The sequence below is a fragment of the Corvus cornix genome, chromosome 2 (genome assembly GCF_000738735.6).
Source record: "Corvus cornix cornix isolate S_Up_H32 chromosome 2, ASM73873v5, whole genome shotgun sequence".
Lineage (NCBI taxonomy): Eukaryota > Metazoa > Chordata > Aves > Passeriformes > Corvidae > Corvus > Corvus cornix.
This window is the reverse complement of record NC_046333.1, coordinates 81,777,410-81,800,368: the sequence shown is the minus strand read 5'-3', so window position 1 is coordinate 81,800,368 and position 22,959 is coordinate 81,777,410. Positions and strand designations below refer to the sequence as shown.

The window sequence follows — 22,959 nt, the reverse complement described above, 5'->3', positions numbered from 1 at the left end:
AAGGTTATGCTATATTCCTGGACACATGGTGTGCAACTACATCAACAGAGGAGAAGTGGACACAAAGCATCAGATGCAAAATTTCAACAAACATGCAGTAAACTTTGTTAGAAAAAATTTTCCAATATTAATCTTTCTATTGTTAACGTATTGGGGGTTTGGTGTGTTTGGATTTATTTTGGTTTTTTTGGGGTGGTTTTGTTTTTGTTTTTCTGTTTTTTGTTTTTTTTTTTTTTTCAGGGAGGAGGTATTACAGAGAGCAGAGTGCTGGCAAAGAAGTAGCTGAAATTTCACTGACAAGTCCTTTTTTTTCCAATTCAAAACCAGCTTTTAAGCAGCCATAGTACTGTTCTCTCATTTCTATATTGAACAAACCCTAAAATGAATCTGAATTCAAGATGGTAAGTTTTGCCTGACTCCAATTTATCCCTAGTCGGCTGTATATTTCTAGGGAAGGCTGTTGTCATTGCGTAATCTTTGCTTAAACATGACCTAGGTTTCATGTTTTCTCTTGAGAAGTCCCAACCAGCCTTAATAGGACACGGATTTATGGAGCAAGCCTGGGCAGACCTTGGTATTAGAAACTTATTTGAAATTCTACTTCAAGTCATATCCAAACCATATCACATTTTATGAGAGGCAAATATATATACTCAGTTTGTTTTGGCAAGTATTTTCCGTTTTCTGCACTCAACATTCTAGAAAAAAGGTGAATTAAAAACTGGATGGAGACTTACACAAAACCTTTTTTGGGGGAAGACAATTACATTTGAAGCTATTTTTATACTGCTTCAGGAATTCCAGGCACATTAATTGTGCAGTGGATGTTGATGTCAGCCTCAAAATCTCACTTCTTCACCCCTGAAGAAGTGTTGGGTATTAACACAAGTTCCCTGCTGCCCTTGTCCAAAATATGCTGCAGTCTTCTTTCTCTTTAGGTCTACAATGAGTAGTAACCTGGAGCATTGCATCAGGGAAGGGCTAAGCAAGTTAGCTCAAACCACATTCCATGAAAAATATTTTTGGGGGATTTTTCCATCTTCCATGCTCAAATATGGATAGTGAGCAGAATGAAATGCACTGAGATTTCAATAAAAGGGACCATGTAGTCCTTTTGGTGAGCTAAAAGAGCTAAAAGTGAGATAAAAGTACCAAATGAAACTATCATTAAAAATGAAAGAGCAGCATGAAGTAGAGTGAGTTTTAATTTATTTTATTTGTTTCTTTGACAAGGATGTGATCAAATGGGCAGTGATTTGTAGCTTTCCTTAATGAGAGGGAAAAAAGCTGTGCTACCTGGTGGGAACAAGGATGACTGACTGCTGAAAGGCACCAGTAATATCCCAGCTACTCATTTTCATTTCAAATCATGAATATTTGAAGTCAAGATACCCTAGCTGTTTAGTTAAAAGAAAAGAAAAAGATCCCCTGAAAAGGTTTTGTGTAAGCTTTCATATAGTTTTTCCACCCCTGGGAGAGGCAGGCAGTATGATTGTAGTTGGGCAGGGCTGGGAAAGAACTCTGTGACTGTTCATGGCTATGAGCAGGCCATCAGTGGGCTCCCAAATGCTGCTTCCTGGAGTTGTGCCAGGGAGCAAAGGGAAGTGTCTGGCCCCAGGACAGGCAGGTGGGCTCCAGAAGCATGTCCTGCACACCAGCCAGGAAGTCTACCTGACCCTCTCCTTCCATAGTCCCCACAGTGCCCTTTCCCTTTTGGCTCCAGCCAAGAGCAAGGTGTGATATTTTGACAAGAAACCTGCATGCTCAATTTTGCTGCAGCAGGGGCTTAGTAGCTTCCACGAGGATAAAGAAGCAGAATGATCTTGGAGAAGCAGGATTGTGCCAGCAGGGTGAGACAGGCCCATGCCAGTGCATGCAGTGCACCACAGGAGGATGGACAGCATCAGCTGATATTCCTGACTGGCTGAAGCTTGGTGCCTGAGACAGCACCATGGGAGCAGGGTGGTCAGAGGCCAGCAGGGGCTGTCAGTGGGCCGCCAACACAAAGTGGCTGCAAAGACCACTTGCTGCAGAAGTGAGCAGTGCACTGGTGCAGGTTGCTTGTGGGCAACGGATAGGTGTAAGGCAGGCAGCAGCATTTTGAATTACTTAACCTCATCCAAGCATTTAGGAAGCCTTTGGAAGGGGTGATGTTAAATGTGGGTAATGTATTAACTAAGACATCTAGCATGAAGAAAGTGGCAGAGGTTTGATTTTCTGGTTTGTGCTATATCTTTATATCTATATATCTATGTCTATGTATATGTATATCTATACCTATACGTCTTCTTGCAGTCCTTGCAGTCAGAGCAACCATACCTTTAACTCACCCAAGTCAGGCACCTAGTCCAGTGGTTCCCCAGTTGTTCCCCAGCTCTTTCTGGACAGCACTCCTATACACCTTCCCATAAAATATATCTGCCTAGATAATGACATTTCAGTATCTGTTCATACCACGACCTAATAATGTGTCAAAGTGTTGGACAAGGGCATGTTGATGTGGAAACACTAAAAAACAACTGTGATTTATAACATAAATTATTGGGTTTTATGTAATTTTATATTCATACATTAGGAAGTTGTAATATGTTACATCACAGTTAGATACAAAATGTGGAATTATATATGAGAAAATATAAAATGCTATGTGCAGTATGGCACTGTAAAGTATACTATATAAGTTATAGTATTAGGAAATCACAGACTCACAGAATTGTTAAGGTTGGAAGGGACCTCTGGAGCTCATCTAGCCCAACTCCATGCCAAGATAGGGTCACCTAGAGTAGATCACATAGGAACAGGTGGGTTTTGAATGCTTCCAGAGAGGGAGATTCCATGATGTCCTTGGGCAGCCAGTTCCAGTGCTCCGCCACGCTCAATGTTAAGGAAGTTGTTCCTCATGTTGAGGTGGAAAGTCTTGTGTTTTAGTTTATGGACATTGCTTCTTGTCCTGTCTCTGCACACCACTGAAGAGCCTGGCACCATCCTCTTGACAGCCGCCTTTGAGATATTTTATGTACTGAAGAGATCTCCTCTGTCTTCTCCAGACTAAACAGGCCGAGCTCCCACAGTCTCTCCTCAGATGAGGCTACAGACTCCAAACAATCTTTGTGGCTTCCACTGGACCCACTCCAGTGACTCCTTGTCTCTCTTGTACTGAGGACCCCAGAACACAGTATTCCAGATGTGGACTCACTAGGGCTGAGCAGAGGAACAGGGTGATCTCCCTTGACCTACTGGCCACACTCTTCCCAATGCACCCACAGATACCATCGGCCACAAGGGCACAGCCAGCTTGTCATCCACCAAGACTCTCAGGTCCTTCACACACCTGCTTTCAAGTAGGTCAGACCCCAGCCTGTGTTGGTGCTTGGGGCTATTCTTCCCCAGGTGCAGGACCCTACACTGGCCCTTGTTGAACCTCATTAGGTTTCTCTCTGTCCAATTTTCTAGCCTATCAAGGTCCTGATGAACGTCAGCACAGCCTTCAGCTGTATCAGCCACTCTGCTCATTTTCCTGTCATCAGTAAACTGATATGTGTACGTATAATAAATGCATAGCTGATTTAAATTAAAGTCATTAATTTAAGTAGCATTGTTCAGTGTTACTGAAAGGAATGATTTTGACCAAGAGTGGGAGATCCAAAAGCAGCTACCAGTGCTTGGCTGTTAGGCAGAGTTTAGGATGCAAGCATATATAGCAGAGAACTACAGCTGCATTACTGCATCCCTGCATCACTCCCTCTGAGAATCCAGTCGTGCATTTATTCTAACTATTGTACCTTCTCCCCTGAGACCTTTCCCAGACCAAATGGGGGTGGAAACAGAAAGCGCCTTGTTATCATCTTAAACTATATGAGTCATCTGCATGTTACTTTTTGCATATCTTTCATTTTTCTCTCTATTTTTCCTTTATTTTTTAGGATAAGCAGATGTCAGAGTGAAGAAAGAACATGCATTTCATTCATTAACACCTCTCGAAAACATAAAACAGCTTTTCTTTTTAACTTTGCATTATGACAAGTAACAGCAGTTTTCACTGAGCTCTATCCTGAACAGAAGTAGAGAAATATTTTAGAAGTAGCTGTGACAGATAGTCTTAGGGCCATTCCCTAACACTTACTAGAAACATGTTACTGTTTACTCATTTTTATGGTCAGCCATTGATTATGACACAGAAAATTGTTCCGGGAATGCTGACTGTGAATCCTGCCATGATTCCCCTCCACTCCTTCAGTGCTGAGTGTCCACAGTTGCTCTTCCGCAGTGGGAATATATTAGCACTGAGAAAGGCATCTGCACAGTTCAATGAATATTACTTATCTGCAGAGTAAGGGCTGTGGCACCTCATCTCGTCTGTAGACTGCTGCAAAGGTGCTTTGTAACATGCACTCAGCAAAAAACACATAACAAGAAAGGTGAGACCCTCCAGCTGTATTTTTTCGTCTTATTTTCTGAAACATTTACATGGAAGAATGTTGGTTTTGAGCTGGGTTGTGATCTTCCCAATTAATACAGCACTTCAGCAGCACTCATTGTATGGTGAGATAAATGCTGCATTGAGTTTTTGCCTAGGAAATCAGACAAGTCCTAATACTTGAATTTCATTCTACATTCCTTCAGGAAAGGAGGATAGAGTCTGTATCATGAAATAAAATAGTATTCACTGTTTCACATTCACATCTGAGAGTCAGCCACAGAAACTGGCAATCCCAGCTCCTGTTGCCACACATTCAGATCCAGAGTGATGCCTGTTACTGATTTCAAAGACTGAGTCTAGTCTAAGTGACAGCTGCCAGCCCACCACAGTGGGCTCTTGTAAAATGTGTAAATCTGAAAACTGCACGTCCCTTGGACTGGAAACACAGGGCAAACCCCCAAAAGATTGCCCAGTCACGCTGAAACAAAACTATTTCTGTGCAGGCTTAAATGCTGCTGCCTAGCTTAAAAGCAATTACATGAGGAAAGAATGCTGAGATGAAATCAGAGCTGAAATAATTTGAGAAAACAGAAACTGAAAGAAAATCAGCCTAAGTCAATACAGAATTGTTGCTCTGCTTCAAAACTTCCATGTCAAATAATTTCTTAAAAGTGACATTTTCCTACAAAAGATTTTGATTTTTTCTGTTCTTTCAGAAATACGTGACTGCTCCGCCTCCACCCTTCTGCAACATCTCCCAGGGAACACATTACAGTGCCACTGCTCTAGGATCTGCAGTGCACTGCTCCACTGCTTCCTTTATTGATACATGTCTGGAACAAGCTTCCCCATGGGCCTGCTTGGATACATGTTCCTCTGGCTTCTCACCTGTGAGGCTACAGCTCAGCTGTGCCCAGAAATCCCTACTGTGGGCTTGGCTGACACTGCTGTAATGAGGACATCTGACAAAGTCAGTGGGCTCCCTCCTAAATGTCCCATATTTAATTCACTTCTCTTTCTACTCTACCCTCAAAATGTAGGTAACTGGGTGGCCTCCCTGTCCGTCTTCCCTGCTTTGTTGTATGTAATGCAGCATGTTCTCTCCCATCTCCAGCATGACCGTGGGGGACTCCATGGGATTTCTGTGCATCTGAGGCTAATGACCTTATCCCTAGTTGTCCTTGGCCTTGCTTTTTTCAGCTGTGATCCAGCTCTGATGACTCACCTTCTAATCTATCAGGACAGGAATATTCTCTTGCAACTCAACCCCCCTTCCTCACAACCCCGTTGGCCCATACAGATGCTTGCAAGTGAAGGGATTTTTCCTGGTGGCTTACATGGTGCTGTCTCGCTCTGGCAGCATTCCTGGGAATTAGATGATCCCATCAGATAGACTGGGATGGGAAAGAAATATTTTGTAACTTTCACACTCATGATATAAATAGGAGAATTATTTCTCGGGTTCTTTGTGTTTGGGGTGGGCGAGGAGGGAGATTTCAAAAGTAAATTATTCAACCTTTGCCCAGATGAAAGTCTATTGAATTTTGTGAAAGAACAGCAGGAAACTCTACTAAGTTTATTTTAATTTTGGGGTTTTGTGATTAGATGCTTTCCAGAATAAAGCAAGAATGATAGAGACCAAAGGTGTGCAGAATCATTTTCTGCAAATGAGACTTTATCCTACTACTGCAGGCTGAGACAAAAATAATCTCTTCTGAGGGATATGCCACCCCATTTTTCACCATTATTCAGCAGTCCAGACATTACTGAAAAACCTTACAGCTTTTATCCCAGAACTGCTTTTATACTTTTGTTTAGTAAAAATTAATCGTCACGTGGACACATGTATGTCCATCTGTTAATATGGGAGCTGCTGGAAACAGGATACACAATTAGTTCGATCCCTGCCATCACAAGCTGTCACATCGGAAAGTAATGTGGAAAATGTCAAGCAGGTACAACACAATTGCAATATCCATAATCAGTGTGACCTGCCTTTTACACACAACCTGGTTACACATCACATTCTTTAGAGAAAGGGTGAAGAAGAAAGCCAACCCATACTGTTTTCACCCTTATCTAGTTTTAAGTGGAGAGTGATTTCTTTCTGAGTTGCTGACAGTTGACAATCAATATAACTTCTGCAGGTTGCCATCACCTGCTCTCCGAGCAGAACCTACACATGTTCTCAACTCTGTCACAACTCTGACCTGGACCTTTAGTCTTTAAAGCATGGCTGTTCCTTACAGCGCTCTCTTGCTTTTGTCAGAGGGTCTGAGCACAACACACACCCAAAGCCTGCTCCAGCTGAGAACAGACAGAGACTTCCTGGCCAAACCAGGCACATCCACAGTACAGATTAGTCCATATGAGGCCTAGGTGCTGGAGGCACCTTTCTTTCACAGGCCTCAGAAACCGTGGCTGATTAGACATCTCAGTCCAGCTGCAATTCGTCATCATTCCCTATGCATCAACCCTGAGAGCATTGACTGCTCCTGCACTCCTCTCCTCCCTCCTGTGTTTGACCCCTTCTCTCTCATCATCTTCTGACAGTTGCCATCTTTCTATCTCAGGACTGCTGCTATTTATGCTGTAGTGGAGCTATGAGAAGGGGCTGAAAGGACAAGGAGTGAAGGAGCTCTCAGGCTGTGGGACTCGGCAGAGCCAACAACACAGGGGTCCTTGGCAGCTGACTAAAGCAAATACAGCGCAGTGGTACTGCACAGCCAGATGAATGGGGGTCAGGCTGGGCTATAGGGAGGTGGAAGGAAGCTGTCACATTCTCAGCATGACATTGGCAGCTCTGTAAACCAGAGTACATGAAACAGGCTGGTAAACTATTTCTCCACTCCCAAGCATCAGCCCCCTATTAGGAGCTACCTCACATGACCTCCACCAGCTTTACACTGCAGCCAGTCTTGCCCTGTGTCTGAAAACCCCACCTGCTTGTCAGAACGAGAGCCACTTCCTCAGCATGGGGAGCCAGGACAGGGCAGCTGAGGGCAAAGCCTTCATTTCCTTATGTTCCCAGTATCAGGCTGCCTCCAAGGGCTGTGCTTGAAATCTTCAGTAGATCCAGGTGTTGCCTTTCGTTTGTCAAATGGAAATTTGATAGAATATTGTAGAAAATAGTGCTGCCCGTAACTTCTGCTGTTCATTGCCATTGACAGCTGCATGGACTGACTGCAATCTGCCAGACTGGATTTTACAGCAGCAGCTCACACCCATCTTCGGAAAATCCACCCACCAACATCCTTCAGGGGCTTAGGCAGATCTGTTGGATGGCTTCTGGAGGAGGAAAGAAAATCATGGACACTAATATTATGTCCATGCCCCGTGCTTTACATTTACATATGTATGGGCACTTCAGGCTTTAATAGGAGCAGTTGAATGGCTTGCTCCAAAGTGCTGCACGTCTCAGGAAGACTCCCTGTTGGGAATTGTATTCATTGGGGCAGAGACCACTGTTCCGCTGGTTCTGCCCTGAACTTCATTTTTGATCCTTTGTCCTTGTTTACAGTAAAAGCATATTAATTTCCATTTTTTTTTGTATAGTATACAAATCTCCATTCAGAGCTTTGGCTGTCCTTTGCCCTGTCTCTAACATTGTTATTAATGCTTGTGTGCAGATCTTTTTTATGGGTCATTCACTAGAGACCACCTGCATTCCAAAGTGACATCTTGCCACTACAGATATCCCAAAAAAATGGTGTGTTTTAATGCTGATTGCCTCCATAATAAATTACACTACTGGGAGAAAAAATATTAAAATTATTGCCTCCAAATTCCTTATTCAAGGATCTCACATTACAGAAAGGCAAATTAAGGACACATTCTACACCATTAGAAAACATCCATTAAATAAAGCTAAAATTGAAGCTAAAAATACATCCTTTTAGCGACTGCATTTTATGTGGCAGCATCACCCCTTGGTGAGCTCTCAGAATGGGCTGCCCATTGGAAATCTGAATGATGCCTCAGCTTAATCTTTAAACATCCAATGTTATTTGCCTAACAAACCAAATTATCTCTGTGAATTATGCAATTGCTATTACAAAGGAAAAAAAAAGAAAAAGAAAGAAGACTCAAGAGGAACACAGTAGAGTTTATAAAGAGCTCCAAGGTTACATTTCATGGAATAATGATCCATCCATTCAGCTTGGAACAGGGTAATTGCAAGGGACAGCATAGATAAAACATCAGGAAAACATGTCTGTCTATTTCTAGACGCTTCTGCTCTATCAAAGCCATGAATAATCCTATGACAAAAAAAATTTCATTTCCTCCTTATTCCCCTTTCTCTCATTGGATACTGATTATCCCCTTCTGTGGGACACACAGCCACTCCACTGACAACAGGTGGTCACTGGATGTGAGAAAGAGAATGGCAAATGGTCTCAGCTTTCCAAGGACATCTGGCTTCACAGATAGGTACAATCAGCTGCAGTCATCAAGCTCTACCTTCAGGTTGGAAAGCATGGGTCCAAGAAATATTACACTAGGCTCTACAACAGTTTGCATGGTCTATTTGTTTCCACAATGTGCTGGTTTTGTAGCTTTTCCTTGTCTTCAGTTATTAATTCTGTGTTTCTGTGTCCACAACCTCAATATTGCTTTTTTTTTTTTTTTCATCCTGACTGACATAAAACGACATCAGGGTGAAAATAGGTTTCTGTGGAAGCCTATTAAAAACACTCTCTCCATCCAGAGGAGAATTCTTTTCTAGTGACCTACCAATTAGCCAGTGTTAATGTGTTTCATTCCAGTGGTATTGTTTTATCTTTGCAGTGAAATTGCTAAGCAATAGCACATGGAATGTGAGAAGGGAATAACAGCATGCTAAACAGCGTGTCCAAGTTCCTACAGGCTAATGGTTATTCCTTTCTCAAGGATCACAGCATAGTTCAGCTTATGTTAGAATTTTCCTAGTTATGTGCAGATTTATAGCATCCCAGTTCCACAGGTGAATTTATAAAAGCTTGAGAGAGATGATGGACTGTTCATATTTGCTCAAGTATTCTCACATTTCCTACTGCTGAGGTGGATAATGCCAATGCATATTTCTGCACTACATTATGGAAAAAAGACTTGAAAAATCTGTGGGTTTTGCCAAAACTGTTGATGAGCTACAGCATGACAAAAAATTAGAGAACACTTTAAAATGTGACATATTTTCATCCAGATTTCAGAGTTTGCTTGGATCTGTGTCAGATCTTTCTCTGATAATGGACCATGCAGGCAAAAATGAGACCCCACCCCTTTCTAAGGATGTCATAGGTGAGATGTGGAGCCTTGTGACATTTTTAACTCAAAACCACCTCCGTGAGATAAAGGATTATCTTCTCTGGATAAATTTCTAGGTCAGAGGCTATGGTTTGATGCCTGCCTTTGCCACAAAACTAGTTTTGCTTCTCAGAGAATTTACAAACAAATTTAATGCTCACTCTCCCATCAGTGAGAGACATTTAGCCTTGTGCCTTGATAAAATTGCTCCTTTATCTTACCATGCCACTATCCCTCACCAATAAAAAAGGATTGTACCATCTCTTCTTTTTCATCCTGGTTACTGATGCTCAGACAACTGCTAGGTGAGATGTTACAATGTTCCTTGGTCCTGCACAGTGCTGCATGCCAACAGGGAGGATCAGGTGTGGTTGGGCTGACCACCCACCCTGGTGCCTTGGTGTGGGCAAGCAGCACCACCCAGCAAAGACAAATTACAGAAAGAAAGTTCTGGGACCAGCTCATCCCAGCTGTCAGACCTTACTCAGCAGCCCCCAGAAGCTGGAAGCCTCAGTTAACCAGACAGAACAGGTGGGCTTCTGGCTGCTTAACAGATTTGAAGTACTGTAAGGGCATCCCCAGTACATGGATAAATATGCCCTACAAAGTACTGCAGTGTTTGTCACAAAACCAAGGTGCCACTTTTAATCTGTTCTTGTGAAGGAAGAGTTTCTTGTTTTGCCAGCTGCCTATGGCTTCTCTGGAACAAAGATTATCGTTCACAACAATTGGTGGACTAAGTTTATGATCTGGATTCAGACTCATAAATAATTTCAACCCATCAAAGCATAAAAGAGCAAAACATCACTTACCCATCTCACCTACTGGCACTGGTAAGAAAGAGCCACAAGTATTCCTGCCCGTTACATGGCATATTTCCTTTTGATCTATGTAGACATTCCCCATTTTTTCATTTGTTTGTTTTTAATTCTCACCCTAGGACTTCTAATCATATTTATCACCAACATTTTAAACTCTGCTTCAGTCTTCTTGGACTGAAATTATTTTGCAACTACATTTATTGTCTTTAAAGTGGCTTTCAAAATTTAACACTTGGTCAGCATTAGGTAAATTAAATGCCATTTCACATGTTTTCACAAAGATAAAAATTCTTGGCAATAGTCTGTTTTACTTGTTGATTTGGCTGAAGCAGATAGCATGACAAAAACACTGAACAAGAACATTTTAACTTTAATACTTGTAGTGGATAAAAGCCAGACTGTGAAATAATATTTCTCTTTACTTTTTAGTAATGTAGGCTTTGGTGAGGAAACGGTCATTATAGGTTGGTTACAGGGCTATTGCTGAAGTTAATTTAAATTACTAACTGGTTAAAGTGGCTAATATTCTCTTAGAAATTTTATTTGTTGCAGAGAAGGAACCAGGAGTTTATTATAATGCGGACAAAGCAGACTGAAGCCTACCATCTGGACACAGAGCTCCAATAAACAGCACCTCCAGGTGCAGTTGCCATTTCTGATACACATTTCTGAGTCTGCTATTAGAGGAAAAAACCGTGATGCTTCACTGCTGCCAATTGCCCACTTTTTAATGATAGCTCTGAGTTCACTACATTTGGCCCATTTCATTAGACATAAACCTTTAAGACTCCTGGCCTAGAGGTGCCTTGTTACTGCTGGTCAGCATGGTTTTTTCCTCAGGAAACACTATTCAACTTTGATTCCATGCCTAACAGACACTTGTGGTTCTTAGGAAGAGAACCCGCCTGTGAGTGGGCATACTTTAGAAGGCAAAGTTGTTGTGCTTTAGTATTTATTGGTATCCCTTTTGACTCTCATTGAAACTTCATAGAGCAATGTTTCAGAGCAGGAATGGCAGACCAGCTTGTAGCAAGGCAGTGGTACTCCTGCTAATGATCACTATTTGGCCCCTGAAACCCTGGTATTGCTTTTTTAATGAGGAAATAAAGAGGATATTAAACTCAATTTTGTATTGACTGTCTGAGTAACCCTCTAGATGCTTTTCTTCGGAGATAATAACACATTATCTAAGCCAAATACTGTCATCGACAACTGCTCAAATATTGAGGCAACTCACATTAAGAACTCCCACACAGAAACCTGATTTGCTGTTTTGTGTTTATGTACCAGGCCTCGGTGTGTGAGCTTTCCAGCATCAGGAAGAAACATGATCACAGGGAATAGAAAGAAAAAAATATCAGGAGTAAAAAAGTATCATTACATACACAAAAAGCTAAAACTGTGATCTGACAGTGACTTCAGCAATCCTTGTCCCAGTCTCTTTGTCATGCTGGGTATGTATGTGCTTGTGTACACATGTGCATAGGAGAGAGAGTATGTGAGCCCAGAAACACAAGAATATACATGTTCTTTTCAAAACCAGGCTACAAACAGCAGGTAAAAAGCCATAAGGCAGTTGTACAGCAGTCTATTTTTGAGCAGAGACTCTTCATCCACAGAAACACACACATGAGTTATGTAAAAAAAACAACAGCCTTGAATCACAGCTGTTATTGATGTTAGAAAATGTGCAGATGAAATACATCAAATCCTGACCTGCTCAGCAGCACAAGTCTTTCTGCTTTTCCAGGAAAGCTTTGAGGAAGGCTCCTGGTGTTGGCTAAAACAGCCACCTAACGTTTAAACGTTATAATCTGAAAATTTTCCAGGTTGATAACTGGCTGATGTCATCACACAGTTCTTGCAACAGGATAGGAGTGCAGCTCTCCTGAATATTAGGACACTTTTTGATTGTTCCCTTACTTATTTTGGGTTTGTGAGCATTTAAAAATGGAGTGCAGATTTTTAATAGATATTGAATTCTAGATTAAGTGCGTGTGCTGAAGAGTTGTGGTGGATGAACTTTCCTTTCCTGAAATTTCTATGTGTTTATTGATTTAGGGGTTTTGGTGCTTTCTGGTTTTGTTTTATCAAGGTCTCCTATGAACTTTAATCATAAAGGCTGGGTAAGATTTTGACATCTGATTCACAGATTTACCTGTCATAAATGATTTTTAACATGGAGGGTTGTACTCACTTTACCTACTGTGTTTTTTTCTCAGAAAAATATTTACCTTTATCTGAAAAACTACTAAAATTTTGGTAATGTTGTCTGTCCCTAAGTACACACATGAGCCTTCTGTAATCAAATTTTTATTGTGGAACTGAGATGGCTTGTCAGGTGGAGTCTGAAGCAACCTAGTCACAGATGACCAGAGAGTACACAGGTATCAGATTTAAAATTCATAACCAGAAACCAGCTTTTGACTGGAAACAGATCAGATGGAGGCAACTGCAAAAGTGTCTGGAAACTTGTACTGGAATAGGGGTCGGAGGATGGCACAAACTTAGTGCTGTAGCACAGGGTAACAGGTGGGTGGGCTTTTCAGTTACGGTGGAGAGGAGGATTGCTATGCAGAAAGTAATCCCATTACGACTTGGGCAGTTCCAATTCCTGTGAGAAAAAGTAAAAATAAAAAATGAAGAAATATTTGATTCCATAGCAAGGAAAGGCTATCCTTTAAAAGGATTATATCAAAATAAGGAAAACCTGAAGTACAAATACGGATGCTTGCATTTACTCTCAGGAAAGAGGCTTGAAGACACTTTTGGTGTAGCCTAACATGACGGCTCTTATTATGGTACATTAATTGCTGTAATCTATATGACGAATTCATATTCCAAAACCACTCCCAGCAAGCCAAGCTGCTAACTTTCTCTTATTTTCATTTTTTACATAAATGCCAATGAACGGAAGAGTAAAATTCCCTGTTCAACCTGTGCCTTTCTGCGGCATGGTGTATGTTAACAGCAACATTTTTACGACTAGAAAGTATCTTCCACACTAATCTGTACCTTAGGAGAAATCCTAACTCGGGTATCATGGGAAATCATAGGCAAAGGTGGACTTATTATGGCCATGGACAAGTAGTTGACAAGGATTCAAAAAATCACCCATACAAGGGATGTTCTTGAGAAGTTATGAATATGTCTAGGAAATCCATATTTGGGGCCAAATCATGAGATGTGAAAACATTTCTACCCATCTCTGTTTTATGGGTTGATGGCAAGTTTTATTTCTGTTTTAGTACCAGACACATTTAGCATTTCATGGGATCAAGAAATCCCATAAACATGGCGTTTACAGTAAACATTGACTGGAAGAGCACTCAGAGAGAAATATACTCATACACTGCAGCACCTGAATAACATCAGGAAGAAAGCTTCAAAGGGAATATAAAAAGGTAAATATTTTTCTTTTCTTGATTTTTCTTTTCTTCTGAACAGACTCCAAATTTATCACTGCAGAACTTGGTGTTCACTTCCAGGTTAGTGCTGCTTCCGCTACCACAAAAACGAGGCAAACAAAAAGTATGGCTTAGAGGACCACAGATGTGTGACTGAGATTTGAATACACATGTTGAGTGTTCTGATTTGGAGCAAAGTGTTAGGTGAGCACAAAAAGATGATGCTCAGGTTATGCTGACATTAAATACCTGAATGGGGCAGAAAAATCTTTATTACCAAAGTTTGAAACAAGACACTAAGTCAAGAAAAAAAAAAAGCGGTCAAATAATATAAATCTGAGTAATGAAGACCAGAAAAATGATATACTCCTCACTCTCCCTAGTCTAGAATCCAATTTGATAAAAGATAATTCATCAAATTAAATTATTTAAAATATCCAAAACATCACTGGAGAGGATAATATGTGATGGGATGTATGATGGAAAAGCAGCCATCACCCATCATTTGAGCTGCTTCTTTATGTCCCAGATGATCAGTAAAGCATGTGGAGCACTAAATAAGCCAGTGGACAGGCTGATAAATTTGACAAGCTGGGACAAATTTGATAAGCTGTCTGAATAGGTGTACATCCAAAGAGAGCTTGGCACCAGTGGAATGAAGCTGCAGTTTTAACTGGCTTAGATCCCTGCACCTGTGTTTCTATGCTCGAGCCACCACACCAATGTTTCTTCTTAAATGTATCTTTAGCAGCTCTCATGAGAAGTTTTGCTAACAAAGCTATTTTTGAAGGAGTTAATGGCAAGGAAAAATTATTCCCTATAAAGATTTGTATAGGGATCATTTACTCCCATTATCGCAACAAACAGTGGCATTGTCCTGAAAACAAACCAAAATGTTTACTACTGCTAAAAATCTCCCAGCTCAATATCAATTATTTTATCTTTGATGCATCACTATTATAAACAATTTTTCCATTATACAGGATATTTCATATGGCCACGACAAAAGAAAACACTTTTCAGCACAAGGATATAAAAGCAATTTTTTCTGCAGCTTTCCTGTCATCAAAGCTTTATTTAAAAGCTGGGACTTTAAATGTTCCATCTATTTGAAATTTTATATTTCTTTCACTTTCATTCAATGTCTACTGCTGTAGTTAACAAAAGTGAGAATTCATTCAAAACCATGGGCTTAGTGGATTAGGAAATATGGTTGCTAAATCCTGGAACATATCACAGAATCACACAGAAACACAGAATAAGCTGAGCTGGAAGGGATTCATAAGGATGATCAAAGTCCACCTTCTGGCCCTGCAGAGGACACCACAACAGTCACACCAGGTACCCAAGAGTATTGCCCAAATGCTTCTTGAACTCTGTCAGGATTGGTGCTGTGACCGCTTCCCTGGGGAGCTGTTCCAGTGCTCAAACACCCTCTGGGTGAAAAACCTCTTCCTAATATCCACCCTAAACCTTCCCTGACACAGCTTCAGGCCATTCCCTCGGGTCCTGTCACTGGTCACCACACAGAAGAGATCAGTGCCTGCCCCTTCTCCTCCCCTCACAAGGAACTTGTAACTGCAATGAGGTCTCCCCTCAGTCTCCTCCAGGCTGAACAGAACAAGTGACCTCAGCCACCCCTCATTCAGCTTCCCCTCAAGGCCCTTCACCATCTTTGTTGCCCTCCTTTGGACTCTCTAGTAGTTCAATGTCTCTCTTATATTGCAGTGACCAAAACTATTTTGTTATTGTTAATTACCTTCCATGATATTTTGAAATCCAAATCTACTGTTGGATGAGGTTTGTGGATGAATCCTTGGGAGAAAAAATAACAAAACCAAGTGCAAATAACACCTTCCTTCTGCATTCTCAGCCTCTAGGATTGGATTAGGAGAATGCTGAAAGTTACACTGAATCTTTTTCTGAAAATTACCATATCTCAGATGATCATTTCAGTTGAGGAATTGCTATGGTACCTTCAGTTTAAGACCAATTACAGTAAGACAGACTTGGTATCACTATAGCAGTTTTCCATAGCCCTTGATGTCAGTCTTACTGTAAAAATTTTTAGCAGGCCTCACTACTGGCACAAAATCTCTCCTTCAAATTGATAAATACTCAGCAAGGTAGAAGCTGTGATCAATTCCCCACAAGCAGTAAAGGCAAGGGGAAAATATGTGAGAAAGTGTCCACCTGAATCCAAAAAGCCACCAGAAAACAAAAGGTTTATCAGTTCCCAGTACACCTCTCAGTGTGCTTTAACTTGCACCATGAAGCAGTCTCAGAGCATGCCATCTGCATGGTGCTTTTTTTTTCTTCAGTAAATGAGGGAAACTAAAGGGGTACACCCTCTAACTTATTGTGGGTGTTCAGCCTGTGGGACTAGCCTGGAGCTAGTCCAAAGTCCATGAGTTCAGCACCAGCTCTACAGATCTGCTCTTAACCTTCTTGCCTTATCCTTCATGCCAACAAGGATATTTGGTATAGTCGAAATGCCACCTGTATGGTGGCACTCCCCACTTGTGAGAGCATTTCCACCCCTTCTGGTTAACCTGATGCTGACAGTGTCACCAGCTAATTTCTCACCCGATTCTGAGTAAAAACTGCAACTTTGCACAAATACCTGTTGCAATCAGACTGCTTTTCTTGAGCTACTAGCTGGCTTGATTATCCAGGAGCTTACAGTCCGGATAGCCTCACCCTTGGCAGTTCCCCAAAAGCCTCTGTGTTCCTGTGACTTTATTGACAAGTTAGCCAAATCTCCAGTCACATTCTTCTACGTTTTTGTTTCCCACATTTTTGTTTTCACTTCTGCCTACCCTTGCTTCTTCTGGGGCTGAAGTTGTTGCCAAACCTCCCAGGTTTGCATATTTTCCTCTTTGTACCATCCCAGTTAGAGAATGTCGTCGCATGGCAACACAATGTAAAACATTCATTTAGTGACACAGAACAGTCTAGTTAAAGGCTATTTCAGCCACACATGCATTCATTTTTGTGGAGAAGAGCAGACAGAAAAAAAGGGAAAATGTCCACAAATCCCACAATCCTTCTTTATTTGGAAGAATGGCTTTTAAATGAAGTCAAGCAGTATCTTGTTTTATCATTCATTTATTTAGCAAAGAAAGGAATGAATTCAAATACCCCACACAATGAACACATATTATTCCCTGATATCAAGATGCAGATTCGCTTGTGAACAATTTTAAATGAATCTGTTTTCTTACTATTGAAGTCATCTTGTACTGTGCATGGATTTGTGCAGAAGCAATACATTTTGGGGTCAATTCTGTAAACACACTAAAATAAGTAACTTGTTACATCTATACCATTGATTTTTACTTACGTGATGAGTAAAAATTATACTCAAGAGCCTATCTTATGCCAGCCTAGGCATGGAAATGACACTGAAAATTAGAAGTATATCTCTCTAGGCTCACTGCAGTGTTGGTGGAGAGACACAAGCCCTCATCAGGATGTAACTCTGCCCATCTAAGTATGCTTTCCTGGACGAGACATAGAGGATGCTGATGGCAGCTACAATCAAAATTGGCCAGACGCCTCAAGCAGAGCGCGATAAGCTTGGACCAAACTGTTTACAGAATTGATCTCATACAGCAAAGCCATTATGCATACAATCAACATTAGGAATGTGCTCATGTTGTGCTGATTTTATTAAAACTGGTCCCACATTTAAAGAAGTGAATATATTCATTCAATAATTATGAGGAAAAAAATATTGAAGCATTTAATCCTATTAACATTTTACTTGCATCTGGGACCTCTTAATCTCTTTTCTGGTTTGAACAGCCATATGGTCTGATGCTCTGAGAACTTTCTTTACTAACATGTGTGTTTCAGTAGCTCTTGACTTGTACGCTGGCACGGTGTTTTCCCAGAGGCTGTTGTGGAGCTCTGGTAGAGCTAACTAAATGCACAGTATCCTACACCCATGTGAGACTTTAATCAGTACTGCTTAATAGCCTGGAAATCAAAGCCGTTTAAGCCCCATTCTTTCTTCCACTCTCTTATGAAATTCCTAATCCTAGTCAAAAATCTCTTGATTAGTTTTAGCCAAACCACATTGCTTCAACATCAGGTGACTGCAAATGGCTGGAAAAGCTTCTACATAGAGTAACTTAAAAAGGTCATAAAGATAATCAGACTCAAATCAAAGTCCAAGATATATCTGCAAGCACAGGAGTCCATTTTTTAAGCAACTGAGGAACATATGCTATGATTCAGACATAAAAAAATAAGCACAAAATGTGCACTCAACCCTAGTTGTACTTTGAGTTGGCCAATGAGTGTATATACCATGCAGGATGTCACTGGCAATCTTGCTTCCTCCTCCCTCCATGCAGCAGGGCTACACGGAAACAGCTTTACTTAGGGAATTTTCATTTATCTGCCAAACTGTTTGCATTCAAAATAGAAAAGCATTTTTAAATTTATGCCATCAGTGTAAACACAGTTAGTAATATTAATTAATGCCATCGGAGGTAATATAATTATTTATCCAGGATAGATCACTTTATCCAAGAGAAAGGATGAACTATATTTAAGCACGGCATTTGATGAGCAAGGGACTTGATTTGATTTTCCCTTTCAAAGAACAGAACAATGCTTTCATAACCAAATTTTATCCTTGAGAAAATTTGAGAGGTCTGTTGGCTTAAACAAGGTTTGCAGGAAATGCCCACTTGTTATATTTTTGACAGAAAGAAAAATAAGAGCTTTCATGAAGAAATGGACATCATTTAATAGGGGACTTGGCAGTGCTAGGTTAATGGTTGGACTCAATCTTTGACGTCTTCCAACCTAAACAATTCTATGAAATCTGCTTTTCACCAAAACGTATGCAGCCTATTTTAGAAAAGTAAGTTGAAAATTAATAGAGATTGCACTTTGCTTTGCTCCATGTACTAGGAAAAGCTGTACTAAGCTACCTGGGCAGCTACACAGAATTCAGAAGATGAAAATACTGATACAGGCAGCGCATCTGGGGTCCTCTAAATTACCTAAGACACAAATATCTAAAGGCTTTAAAATCTGTTGTCTCACAATCTAGCTTGACAAGGAGCTCTTGCCATCAAGTTTTTGTCATTTAAGTGCTGTGAAATTTCCATGTTTATCCTCCTGCTTCAGAGAGAGTTTTGAATATATTTCTGCCTGTGATATAGAACAATTAAATCTAGGAAACTAAATGACAAAGAAAAATAATTAAAAGAAACACTTTCCTGACACGTTGGCACGGGAGCTGCTCAAAGATCTGGAACACCTGAAATACTCCCTTGGGAGAGGGAAGTGTGAGCAGACTGAGCATCTGCTAAATGCACTTCTAGCTATGATCATGCAGACTTAACCTAGGGTATTATTATCACCCATATAACATGTACCTAACGTATGTGTTTATCCATGAAAAGAACGGAAAATAGGTGTGCCTCAAACTACTGAAGACTTAGGAAAAAAAGATAATGTCAGTAATTTTAATTAAAAAAGGTTAAAATAAAAATACATAGTTCAAATATTTTAAATATATTGGTCTTAAAACTAATAGTCTAAATATAAAATCCAGAAGTTGGACTAATGTGCTCTTAGTACAGGGGCAGAAAGGAACGTTGCTCATATGTGTGTATGTACATGTGCTGCTTTTTCTTGGCAGTAGCAACAATATAGGTTTTATTTTACCTTATTTAAATATAACATCTATCTTTTGGCATGAACACAGTAATTCAAATACCATACTGTTTATGATTTGGAGAGCTTTTCTCCCCTCTATCTCTTGCAAAGAAAATTTTCTCTTACCCAGGGCAATCAGCTAATTTGTTCCTGGAAAACCAAATCTAATGTACAGTAAAAAATCACAAATTATAGAGACCCAGCATTATTATGCTTTCTGGAGATGAGCTGGTGTGAAGGTGAGGTGCTTTCATTTGACTGAGTTAGTAACAGGGAGAACTACTCAGCTGGAAAAAATAGGCGGCTGAGCTTAATTACTTTCATAGATAGTAAATGTGTGTTCATTTTACTGCATAGCATTTTAAAGACCACTTTGAATTTTTTCATTTTTCTGCAGAACAGATTGGAAACATAGTGCTACATTCAGATCTATCCCCATTCAAATATGTAGCTCACTGCTATCAGTAGATACAGTGTTTACCATTGCTATGTAAGTGTTTCTTGGTACTTTTTGATTTTTTCATACATAGTTGTGAATCATTTTAATCTATACATGTTTCTTCTCTATTTGCCTATCATAACATAACCTAATTAGCAAGGGCTCTAAACAGAATGGAAACATTTCCACTCTGCTTCTCCCTGCATGCCTCCCTAGTATTCTAGTGCAATGGTCTTTGCTTTTAGCAAGAAAATGAAAGCCCAGTTCTTTAATCCTTAGTATTCACTTATAATTTCTTCTCACAAGCTTCTGAGCGTAGCAAATGCTTCCTTGCTACTATATACTCTGGAAAATCTGACTCAAATCCCTGCAACTTTCTTTTTAGGTATACATCTGGAATTTCAGACACAAAAATAACAATGCCATGAATGCGGGTGAAGACAGACAGAACAAAGAAAAATGGTATAAAACTTTGTCTTTCCTCATCTACCACTAAAAAAGGAATTAAAACTGATAACTTAAAACTCAAACAGTACTTTAAATATTTACATCAATGAAGTCCAACAAGATCATCATTTAAAACACAAAAAGAATGTTCCTCTAGGAGCTGACTGATGCAGGTCAGACACCACCGCAAGATGAGACAGCCCTTTGCAAATATATCTATGTTCTCTGAGCCAGCTTTGTTTGTCGGACATGTGCATATAAAGTAAAAGCTGGAAAGAAAAAAGCAGACCTATGATTATGCGTACATACCCCCAAGAGCCAGAGAGGGCACACAAAACACGGTGCAGCTGCACTGTTCTGTGGCCAGGCTGGTGGCGAGTGCCACAGCCATCAGAGACAAGCGTGTTCCATGCACACGCACTAGAGAGAGGAAGCCTGTGGAATGCCACAGCAAACTCACGTGCTGCAGCAAGGCTGGTTTACTACAGACACAGAGAAAAACCTCCCAGCGTACCTCTCCCATCTGCCCTCCTCCCCTGGCCTCCCTGTGGGACATGCCCTTCCACACCCTCACAAAAATTAAACTGAACAAGGTGAAGGCTTTATGTGACTGGGCTTGGCTTGCAACTGCGAGCCACTGACCCCGGAGGTGTCCAGGTTAATTACAAGACTGTATCCCTTAGTACTTCTCTGTACTCTGAGCAGCTGAACTGCAGCCAGAGTGATTTACAGCCCAGGAAGATCAGACTACAGAGCCCAGAGCTGCTGCAGAGGATCACTAAACCACCATATTTCTTCTTGTCATCCCCAGCACCTTGTGAGCTTTTTTTGGCAGTGTGAGCTTCAGGAGACTGCACAGAGGACTAACAGTAAAGATCCCTTTTTACACCCCAAGGAAATAAAAGACAACACCTAAAAAAAAAATTAGATTTGTACTCCTGGCACAGGTTTAAGGGGTAACATTATTATTTCTTTTTAAAACTCAGGCATTACTTAGTCACTTGTTAGAGAAATATAAGCAGAAATTTATGAAACTGAGCAAAGCAATGCAATCCTCATGAATAGTCCAGCAACACCGAGGGGCTACAGCTGCCCCTGACACTGAAGGCCAACCTTGCATTCTGCAAAGAAAACATCATGTCACAAACAGGCGGTTTGGGCTTTTGGCAGCAATGGGACATTGATGGCTTGGATCGTGCTTGAAATGTCTCTGAACTTCATCTCTGAAGCCTCAATCACATGAGCACTCGAGTAGCACAGGCCTTGGGGACTGGGGAGTTACAGGAGGCCAGAAAATACACAAGCCCATTAGTACTCATCATAATTATTGAAATCTGTAAAATAGGTATTAGAATAAGTCTTTGCAGTAAGATGTGGATTGAAGTATTTGTTTCTCTCCTCTAGAATCAGGTTGTTTTTGTTAAATGCCTGGGAAGATAAAGAAAAAAAAAGAAATCAGAAAATAAAAAGGACACAGGAAAGGTAACCACCAAGTGCTCTTTCACCAAGGCAGTTTTCGTGGCAAGTATCTGTAAGCCAGGCAAAAATACACTGAGAAATACCTGTGCATTTACAGAAACTTGCATTTGCAAGAAGTATCTTCTTATGTAATAACATTCCTACAGAAATAAATTCTACTTAATAAAGCCAGTCATTTTCCCCCCAATATTACAAAACTAATTTTATGATTCTATGAATATTTTTAATCATATATACGCAGTTCTTCCTATTACAATGAGTCACATACTATCTTTTTACTGAATAAGAATTATTTCCTCTTTACTGCATTAATTCCCTGATTTTCAAGTGGCAGAAATGTCTGAAGGCCTTAAGAGCATAAATCCTGTTTTTTAAAAAAGTAATATGGGTATTTAGAATACGAATTTTCAAAGGATTGGGGTTTTTTTTTGTTTCTGTAGCTATCTAGAGAGATGATTAGTGGAATTTGAAAAAGCTTTAAATTAAGTTCATATTGCACTGCCAACTAGAAGATCCAGACTTTTCTTGCTGTTTATAATGAATTTCATTAAAATGTCTTTAATTACAAAGAAAAATGCATAAATTAAGAACTGGATTATCCAGGTAGGATTTAAGAAAAATCCTCATTTGCAAAAAAGCTTTGCAGCTGCATGAACAAACTGTGTAATCTGGACATACTGAACTAGGTATTTCCAGAATGCACATCCTTTCTTAATTCAGTGGATCTGAAAAGCAGAGTTATTTTAAAAGGTCACAAAAAGAAAACAGCACTTTGGGAAAAATGATGAAATAGTATGGATATCATTATAGACTCTCAGTACCTCTGTCCTGCTTTTTCACAGAATAGGTTGGGTATAAACACTAGCTGAAAGTCTGACCCAGAATATATTCAGCAGATACATCTCCTCTATAGAGATATAGTGCAGGAAAATGAAGAGTGACCTTGATATTGGGTCATCAGAGCCAAAGGATTTTCTTCAGGAG

General features: G+C 40.3%; 1 protein-coding gene across 6 annotated transcripts in view; it reads right to left on the bottom strand.

The window, feature by feature from the left end:
- Window positions 1–16,967: 16,967 nt before the first annotated feature.
- Window positions 16,968–22,959, bottom strand: part of SEMA5A (semaphorin 5A) — a 317,047-nt gene continuing 311,055 nt past the window's right edge. For all 6 annotated transcript variants that reach the window (XM_039548447.1, XM_039548450.1, XM_039548448.1 and 3 more), the window contains one exon: window positions 16,968–21,924. In XM_039548447.1, coding sequence (XP_039404381.1) covers window positions 21,805–21,924 — 120 coding nt within the window. In that variant the 3' untranslated portion in view covers window positions 16,968–21,804. The remainder of the gene's footprint in view (window positions 21,925–22,959) is intronic.